The sequence below is a fragment of the Silurus meridionalis genome, chromosome 9, assembly GCF_014805685.1.
Source record: "Silurus meridionalis isolate SWU-2019-XX chromosome 9, ASM1480568v1, whole genome shotgun sequence".
Lineage (NCBI taxonomy): Eukaryota > Metazoa > Chordata > Actinopteri > Siluriformes > Siluridae > Silurus > Silurus meridionalis.
The window spans coordinates 7,266,039-7,276,489 of record NC_060892.1 but is presented as its reverse complement, the minus strand read 5'-3'; the positions used below and the strand labels follow the sequence as shown (position 1 = coordinate 7,276,489).

The window sequence follows — 10,451 nt, the reverse complement described above, 5'->3', positions numbered from 1 at the left end:
AAACAGAGAGAGAACAAACACATCCCGATTTAAGTAAACACCACAAAGATTACTAAAACACACATGCCGTAGTGAGACAGGACACACAAAATAGCACACATCTTGCTGTGAGACAAGACACATAAAACACACACTCCACAGTGAGAAAAAACTAACAAACACACACAGTAAGACAAAGTTACACAAGTCACGCATAATACATTGAGACGAAACCACACACATTACACATGGCGACAAAACTACACACAACACAAGACACGCATAACACAGTGAGACACAATTACAAAAGGCATACACAACACAGAGACATAAAATTACACACAAGACGCATAACTGTGAAACAAAACTACACACAAGATTCACAAAACACATTGAGACAAGATTACAATAGTGAATTAAAACTACACAGAAGATACACATAACACATTAAAACAAAACTGCACACAAGACGTAACATAGCAACGTATAACACATTGAGACAGAACTACACAAAACATGCAACACTGTGAGACAACACTGCACACATACACACATCCTGCAGCGAGTCAACACACACACATTACACAGTGAGAATACACTACACCCTAATTGCCAGAATGTATAAGGATAATGTTGCTAAGGCTAATAGGAACATATAGCCTCCAGTTTAGCATTTTGTGCCAAATGTGTTCACCTGAAGCCTGATGATTGTTTTAGATATGCTAGACTATTAACAAAAAACTGGTTTAATGGAAGAACGATATGTTGAAATGGTGGCTGGTCGAGTGCTTAAGGTCAAAAAAAGCTATTTTCTCTCATTAGTACGTTTCTGGGCATTCACAAAAGCGAGCAACCTGAGCTGAGATGGAAAAGCGTGTGTTTTAAATATCACGCTGGAGGCATTGTTAAAAAATGATCAGTAGACTGTACTTCCTTGTGGGGTTAAAGATTTGCATTCCTGGCTGCATTAATTTTGTGGTTGTACTTGGTGATGTTCACAGAGCTTTGGGTTTCAGAGCTCAGGCTTGAGTTACATGGTGTGCAGGAATACAGCTTTACTTGCTGTTTTCTCCTGCCAAAGTAACCAAACTATTGTCAACACGCATTGACATTTAAAAAAAAAACATTAGCACTGCTTGTAGAAGCATAAATAGGACACTGGAGCAACGTAGGTTTTTTTTAATTTTTTTAATTATTTTTTTTTTTATTACCAAAAAAAAAGAGACATTTATATTTGCCCTTTTAGTGCAGAGCTAATCATATGTAAGACTTACATAAACCTCATCCCTGACCAATTTAAAGGCTGATATGTCATCCCTGACTTATTCTTTTTCACATCTTTTTATGGAAACTGACACTCAATCACGCATTTTACATCCGAGTGGCCTAAAGAGGGAAATTATAGCCTGCTGCTGCAATTAGTAGGGTTTTTTTTAGCTCCGGGTTTCACAAGTTATCCGAGATTCAAGAATTGGGTCATACGCACGCACTTCTTTTGTACAAACGAACAAACTGTTCCCATGGTACACGCTCTCCGCCATACATCCGGTCCTTGAAAACAAGGACACTGTTTGAAATGGTGTTTGAAATGGTGTTTATAATTATATAAAATTTTGTATTCCATACTGTTCCAATGCTGTATAATATGGAATACTATAATTATTAATAACGGAATTACAGACGAAGATATGTTACGACGACGACATCGTAAGTCAAAAATATCGAAGTCGAAGATGGTGCTATGACTGTGACAGCCCGTCCTGCTTCATGCTGATTTGTAATTTTTTATTTTCCTGCTCTGAACGTATACCTTTCCTCTACTGTTTTCACTACAAGAGGGGACATACTTGGGCGCTTGGAAGACATTGCTTTTATCACTAAAATTGCTGTTTGAACCCGTTTGAAACAGAAAGAAATACACACTGAGACAACTTTACTCCGTCGACCACTAGCAAGAGTGCGGCATCTCATCCCAGCTGCACATCCAACATGTCGTACACCATGCGCTGCTGCCTGTGCCTGTTGCACAAAATTTTTAATGTTTTTACAAAGTCGAACCATCGTAACTCGGGGCCCATCTGTATGTAGAATTTGTGGTTAAAAGAAGAATAGAATAGCCTTTATTTGTCACATATACATTACAGCACAATGAAAATTTTTCTTCGCATATCCAAGCTTGCTTAGAAGCTGGGGTCAGAGCGCAGGGTCGGCCACAATATGCCACCCCTGGAGCACAGAAGGTTCAGGGCCTTGCTCTAGGGCCCAAGAGTGGCAGCTTGGCGATACGGGGCTATGAAACCCCGAACTTCCGATCAGAAACCCAACACCTTAACCACTGAGCTACCACTCCCCTGTAAACATATACAGTAAATGTAGTCTTCATTTAATTAAAAAAATTACAAAAATCAAAAGTTTGGAGACACCTAGTTCCTTTTTTCCTCCCTTAGCATTAATAACAGCTTCTCCAAACAATCAGCTGAAAAATTTGCCAGGCCTCTTGCTAAAGGTTGTCTTCACTAGTTGGAGATTTCTTTTTGACCTTGCGATCCATTTCATCCCAGAGCAGTTCAATAGGATTTTCCAGTCATCAGATCTGAATCCAGTACAATATCTTTGGATTGTGGTTGAATCGCATGATGTTTTCACCTCAACATGGAGCAGAATCCCAAAGGAATGAGTTTCATATCTGGTGGATCTTCTCCATCATGCCATGGAGAATGGAAGCTGGCTCTACCCAGTATTATTATTATTGTGGGTAGGAAGTGGTAGCAAAGTGGTCAGTCGTTGGATTTCTCATTGAAAGGGTGTGAGTTCAAATCCAAACACCACCAAGCTGCTTCTAAACCCTCAAAAAACCCTTAAAAACCCTCCACTGCTTGTATATACAGTACAGTATAACTGTAACTTGCTGTGGATATGGGCATCTTCCTAATGCTGTAAATGTGGTTTTCATAATAGTGATTTGTGAGTAAAGTAGTGTAAAAGTCCTTTATATATATATATATATATATATATATATATATATATATATATATATATATATATATATATATATATTCAACTTTAAAGCTTGTTGTATGGATTAGAGACAGTGGTATTGAGTAAAAGACAGGAGGTGGAGCTGGAGGTAGCAGAGCTGAAGATGTTAAGGTTTTTGTTGGGAGTGACGAGGATGGACAGGATTAGAAATTATTTATTAGAGGGACAGCGCATGTAGGACGTTTTGGAGACAAGGTGAGGGAGGCCAGATTGAGATGGTTTGGACATGTGCAGAGGAGGGACATGGGGTAGGAGAATGCTGAGGATGGAGCCCCCAGGAAGAAGGAAAAGAGGAAGGCCAAGGAGGAGGTTTATGGATGTGGTGAGGGAAGACATGCAGGTAGTCGGGGTGACAGAGGCAGATGTGGAGGACAGGGGGGTATGGAGACGGATGATCCGCTGTGGCGACCCCTAATAGGAGAAGAAGAAGAAGACGACTGTGGATGAGTCAAAGTTGATAATATCAATGTCTCATCTACATATGAATGTTTTAAAAGACCAACAGATGTATTGTTTAATCCTACAATGCATGATATGATTTATTTATAATAGTAAAAGCTTGTAGTGATCAAACAGTAGATCATGGGCCACTGAACAGCCCCCTTGTACATCTCCTCCAGCTCCTGATGGACTTTCCAAGATAAAAACGATCTTGATGAGATCAGTTAAAAAGCACAGCTCTGCTTTCCGGCTCCATCACTTAATGTCTTACCGGAAAGAGTGTGTGTGTCTGTGTGTGTCTGTGTGTGTCTGTGTGTGTCTGTGTGTGTCTGTGTGTGTCTGTGTGTGTCTGTGCGTATGCACCATTGAAAAGTTATGAACAAGGCCACTGTTTGCAAAAGATGCAAATCTGATATGCATCAGTACTGTCATTTCCTGCATTAAACTACACAAGCACATCACAGTTCTATTTACACAGACACTTTATTAATCTCATCCATCCAGCATGTGTGGTTTATAGTTATCTAGTAATATATGTGTGGTTTATATTTATCAGTGATCATCTGCTCATAATTAAAACTAGAAGATAATTGTTTCTCTCCATGTGTAGTCAGTATTGTTTGAAGCTGTAACTGGTCATTAGGCTCTGTGAACATACCTTTTTATTTATTTACTTACTTACTGTAGCAGCTTCACATCAAAGCGCCTTTTAAACTTGAAACTCTGCCCTGACACGTGAATTATATTCATAATGAAATGTTTGTGGTGGTATTTGTTCTGGCTATTTTGCTATCTGGTCAAACTGAGGTGAGATACTATAGGTCAGATAGCAGACACATAGGTCCTGCAGAGGTCAGATAGGGGTCTGATAATCTACAGGCCACATAGAATTCATTACGATGCCACAAAGAGGTGAGGCAAAGGTACTCTCAATCAAGTCAGAATGTTAATCTACAGGTTTCCTAAGGGTCAAATGGTTCATCTAGAGGTCACGTGGGGTCACATAGGGGGCCTTATAAGTCATCTAGATGTCTCATAGGGGTCAGATATGTCATGTTAAGGTCAAACGGGGGTCTGGTAAGCTACAGGACACACGGGTCGGTGGTTTATCAAGACGCCACAAAGGGGTTAGACAGAGGTCACAAAATGAGTCAAAAAGTTTTAATGTCACACAAGTGTCTGATAGGTCATCTAGAGGTCACATGGGGTCACATAGAGGTCACATGGGGTTGGATAGGTCATATAGGGGTCACATAGGGACCAGGTAGTTTATCAAGATGCCTTATAGGGGGGGTCAGACAGAGGTCACAAAAGCGGTCAAAAAGTTCATCTACAGGTCACATAGGGGTCAGGTAGGTCATCTAGACCAGCGGTCCCCAACCTTTTTTGCGCCACGGACCGGTTTAATGTCAGACAATATTTTCACCGACCGGCCTTTAAGGTGTGGCGGATAAATACAACAAAATAAAAAGATACGACCGGCATAAATATATTTTCTAAATATAATAATAAACGTGAATCCACTGTGTTATTTATTTTTTGTTCATTTTGCTAGCTTGGGGGTTTTAATTTAGCGGTAATGTATTATGTGTTATCGGCCGGAGCAGCCCCTTTAAGAAGGTAGCGGATGGAGGTAAGACATGTGACCGATGCATCTTGAAATGCATCAAGAGTGAGTCATAGACAGATGTGGCGGAGGGAATCCGGTAATTTTTCAAAATAAAACATCATTCAGAATCAGATAATAAATAAAACAGAAATAATGTAAGTTATGTATTCTTTCGTCTGGGGGTTGGGGACCCCTGATCTAGAGGTCACATAGGGTTCAGATAGGTCATCGGCAGGCCACATGGAGGTCAGATTTGATCTTTTTAGTTTATATGGGGGTCAAATAGGTCATCCAGAGGTCAGTTAGAACTCATGTAAAAACTAGTAAAAAATAAATTAAAAAAAACGTGGAGCTCATAGATCAATGTCTGTGTCAGGTTTTAGCTGAATGTGTGATTTTAAATTGGTTTATTGATCTCCTGCCGCTGCTTTTATACTGTAGCTTGCAAGATGAAAACATAGAAATGACACAAAAAGTGTGTTCCGCTCAATCACATGGAAAACCGATCTCTATTTACTACTTGTCTATGCTACTTTAAGTTCATTCACACATTAAATTATACTTACACAATTCATTTAAATCAATTTGAATCAGACCTAAAGTGTTATTTATACATGGAAATTCAACACGTGTGAGATATCAGCCGGTTGTAAGTCCCTCTGTCCTCTCTGTCCTCATCTTCAGGTGCGCAGTCGAACAGAAAGTGAAGAGAAACTCTGCTGATGGACAGGCGGCTTCCTGTAACATCATTCCTAAATCTGATCAGGCCAAGATGGAGAAGTACGCGAGGAAACAAAGCTCCTGATTGTGGTCAGCGTGCGTTTTCAGGCAGCCCGAGCCACTGTGTAACCTTACACCACAATAACACCTTTATCATCAGCACCACAGATCCTACCCCCTCACCTTCACTCTGCTGAGCTTTCCACATCACTTTAAACAAAAGAAATCTTTGGAACTTGACATAGAACTTTATAAACCAATTCCATTGGGATCCAGGGCTGTTCTGCTTTTGTCTGACTTCTCTTGTTTTTTTTTGCATATGCTGTACAATTTTAGGCAGGTTACGTTAAAAAGAGAAACGTTACACACTGTAGTTAATCACATTATGCTGTTGAACACACAAATATTTGCTGGTGTTTGCGTTTTAGTCAAACTGGTAAGAATAAAATGCGCAGGTGTCCACAAACATTTGTCCATATAGTATACATAGGCTTTTGCACACCTGCGCATAGGATTGGTACTGTATATGCTTTTTCAACATCTCATTCCACATTTAATCCCTATTTGCTGTTCTAATAATTTCCAATCTTCTGGGAAGATGTCTAACTAGATTTTGGAGTGTACTTGTGGAAATTCTTTCAGACACAAGGGTGTCAGTAAAGTTCATCTACAGGTCACATAGGGGTCAGGTAGGTCATCTAGAGGTCACATGGGGTCACATAGGGGCCTTATAAGTCATCTAGATGTCTCATAGGGGTCAGATATGTCATGTTAAGGTCAAACGGGGTCTGGTAAGCTACAGGACACACGGGTCGGTGGTTTATCAAGACGCCACAAAGGGGTTAGACAGAGGTCACAAATGAGTCAAAAGTTTTAATGTCACACAAGTGTCTGATAGGTCATCTAGAGGTCACATGGGGTCACATAGAGGTCACATGGGGTCACATAGGGGTCAGGTAGGTCATCTAGAGGTCACATGGGGTCACATAGGGGTCAGGTAGGTCATCTAGAGGTCACATGGGGTCACATAGAGGTCACATGGGGTCACATAGAGGTCACATGGGGTCACATAGAGGTCACATGGGGTCACATAGGGGTCAGGTAGGTCATCTAGAGGTCACATGGGGTCACATAGAGGTCACATGGGGTCACATAGAGGTCACATGGGGTCACATAGGGGTCAGGTAGGTCATCTAGAGGTCACATGGGGTCACATAGAGGTCACATGGGGTCACATAGGGGTCAGGTAGGTCATCTAGAGGTCACATGGGGTCACATAGAGGTCACATGGGGTCACATAGGGGTCAGGTAGGTCATCTAGAGGTCACATGGGGTCACATAGGGGTCAGGTAGGTCATCTAGAGGTCACATAGGGTTCAGATAGGTCATCGGCAGGCCACATGGAGGTCAGATTTGATATTTTTAGTTTATATGGGGGTCAAATAGGTCATCCAGAGGTCAGTTAGAACTCATGTAAAAACTAGTAAAAAATAAATAAAAAAAAAACGTGGAGCTCATAGATCAATGTCTGTGTCAGGTTTTAGCTGAATGTGTGATTTTAAATTGGTTTATTGATCTCCTGCCGCTGCTTTTATACTGTAGCTTGCAAGATGAAAACATAGAAATGACACAAAAAGTGTGTTCCGCTCAATCACATGGAAAACCGATCTCTATTTACTACTTGTCTATGCTACTTTAAGTTCATTCACACATTAAATTATACTTACACAATTCATTTAAATCAATTTGAATCAGACCTAAAGTGTTATTTATACATGGAAATTCAACACGTGTGAGATATCAGCCGGTTGTAAGTCCCTCTGTCCTCTCTGTCCTCATCTTCAGGTGCGCAGTCGAACAGAAAGTGAAGAGAAACTCTGCTGATGGACAGGCGGCTTCCTGTAACATCATTCCTAAATCTGATCAGGCCAAGATGGAGAAGTACGCGAGGAAACAAAGCTCCTGATTGTGGTCAGCGTGCGTTTCAGGCAGCCCGAGCCACTGTGTAACCTTACACCACAATAACACCTTTATCATCAGCACCACAGATCCTACCCCCTCACCTTCACTCTGCTGAGCTTTCCACATCACTTTAAACAAAAGAAATCTTTGGAACTTGACATAGAACTTTATAAACCAATTCCATTGGGATCCAGGGCTGTTCTGCTTTTGTCTGACTTCTCTTGTTTTTTTTTGCATATGCTGTACAATTTTAGGCAGGTTACGTTAAAAAGAGAAACGTTACACACTGTAGTTAATCACATTATGCTGTTGAACACACAAATATTTGCTGGTGTTTGCGTTTTAGTCAAACTGGTAAGAATAAAATGCGCAGGTGTCCACAAACATTTGTCCATATAGTATACATAGGCTTTTGCACACCTGCGCATAGGATTGGTACTGTATATTATTTTTCAACATCTCATTCCACATTTAATACATATTTGCTGTTCTAATAATTTCCACTCTTCTGGGAAGATGTCTAACTAGATTTTGGAGTGTACTTGTGGAAATTCTTTCAGACACAAGGGTGTCAGTAAAGTCAATTAGGTCGAGGTCAGAGCTCTATAGCAGACCACTAAAGATCTTACACTCCAACCCCCTTATTTACATGAAGCTGGTTTTGTGCACAGGGGCATTGTCATGCAACAGTTTTGGATTGCTTAGTTCAAGTTCAGGCATTTGGGGAAGAACCACATATGGCTGAAAATGTCAGGTGTCCAAATTCTTTTGTGACATTTTTTTTTACCATGTAATTCAGAAGATTAGTGACTTTAGTTCAGTGAACGAGTTTTTTTTTAACATAATCGCACATTTTAATTGCAAAGCAATTCATCGCTAATTATACATTAAACCCACATTTATAAACAATTATTATTTAAAATTCACGTTTTTTAAGACACAGTCTTGTGTGTTGAAACAGTTCCGGGCAAAAATGTGTTTTAGAGCTTTGTGCATTGTGTACAGATATCTTTAATGTACCAAACCTGTTTCTCCTGATTCTCTCTTTTAGTTTCAGCTCACACACTCGTCTAAAAAGATCCTGACAAGAGGTTACTCAATGTTCCCTATTATTTTAGTGAAAGACTTTATCATTTTTTCTGAGCAGGCTCAGCGTGATTTCCTTAAGTCAAGAAATATTTAAATGTTTTCTTGCCCATTTCCCAATCAGTCAAACATGTTTTAGTCATACACACACTGAAAGTCCAAAAGAGCTGGAAAGGACAAAAACGATGTCTAAATGGTGAGCACCTTCCTTATTTGACAGGGTGCCATGACTTTTAAGTGAACAGCTTTCGTATAGATTTGTTCTTTTTAAGACGAGGTTGAGTTTCACAAAATGATCGTTGCATTTGAGCGCAATTTAAATCAATGAGGCAGCTGTCAAAAAAGTGATTCCAAACAAATGAACACAAATCCTAGCTGTTACCATTTATAAAACGGCTGTAACTCATCGACATGTACATGATTAGAAGCCAAAAATGTTTACAGTAGCGATGTCATTTACACAAAGAAGAGAAACAAGGTTTGTTTGGATTGTTATTTTTTTTTACTTTTGTAATTATATTATTGCACATTTTTGTACACTCAGAGATGTTGGAAATTCTATTAACAGGAAATGTGAGTCATGCTACAGGATAACAAAAAAAACGCAAGGGAAAAGAAAAGAGGAAAGTAGTTTTAGCTTCCAAACGGAGGATGAGGTACAGTCAATTTCTTGTACGCATCACTGACAGAGAAATCGAAAAAGCCTTTCAAATATTTTTTTTTATTTGCTCATCGGAGTTGCAAAATGGGTGTGTGTTGAAGGACTGATTGAGTAAATACAGATGGTGTAGGAGAAGGCAAAATGTACATAAATACATGATTTCTTTTTAAAAAGGATAATGAAAAAAGTCGTCATAATTTCCTGTCAGTGTTTTCAAATCTCTGTAAAAGACTGGTACTTCTGATTCAACCCTGACTCCGGGTCTCCAGACTGTAGGGAGAGAACATTGTACAGTTTTTCCTCAGTTGCTTTGAAAAGTTTCTCTGGTCAGAAATGAAATTCTCAAAACTGCTTGTTCAGCCTTTAGTCATGTAGTCACTCAGGCACATCATAAAAGCAATTTCTCTTCGCTTTGTACAAATTACGAAGGCTTTGCATTTGAATTACTTTTATCGATTGAATTGTGTACACTTGTCTGCTGTTTCCTATCAATTGTTGATGTCATGATCAAAATATATTATACTGGTTCTCACCTGAATAATCTCAACCCTCATAACATCCAGGCATCAGTTCACTGCATAAGGCATTGAATGCCAAATATTTAAACCAGTAGTCATCATCTGTAAAGATTCTCTTCTTCACATTGGCCTATATATATATATATATATATATATATATATATATATATAGGCCAAAGGTCAATCTCAGGAACCTTCAAATGTCGAGTGCATACAGTCAGCAAAACACAAAATTACAATTTCTGAAAATGGATGAACAACCAGGAAACAAACGAACAGCAGTACATTACAGTAAAAGTGTGAATCCTGTCCAGCAACTATTCAAACATCAGGAAGTTCAGAAAGCATGGACTGGTATTTCGACAGCATCACTGATCATGTGGATGATCTTGTTTCGCATTAAAATGACGAGTTCTTTTGTCTTTGTTCTCAAATA

At 39.5% G+C, this 10,451-nt stretch overlaps 1 protein-coding gene across 1 annotated transcript in view; it reads left to right on the top strand.

The window, feature by feature from the left end:
- Nucleotides 1-6,063, top strand: part of LOC124391406 (lisH domain-containing protein ARMC9) — a 39,487-nt gene extending 33,424 nt beyond the window's left edge. Inside the window, exon 25 of the mRNA XM_046857963.1 lies at nucleotides 5,753-6,063. Within this exon, the coding sequence (XP_046713919.1) occupies nucleotides 5,753-5,775 (23 nt within the window). The 3' untranslated portion in view covers nucleotides 5,776-6,063. The remainder of the gene's footprint in view (nucleotides 1-5,752) is intronic.
- Nucleotides 6,064-10,451: the final 4,388 nt, after the last annotated feature.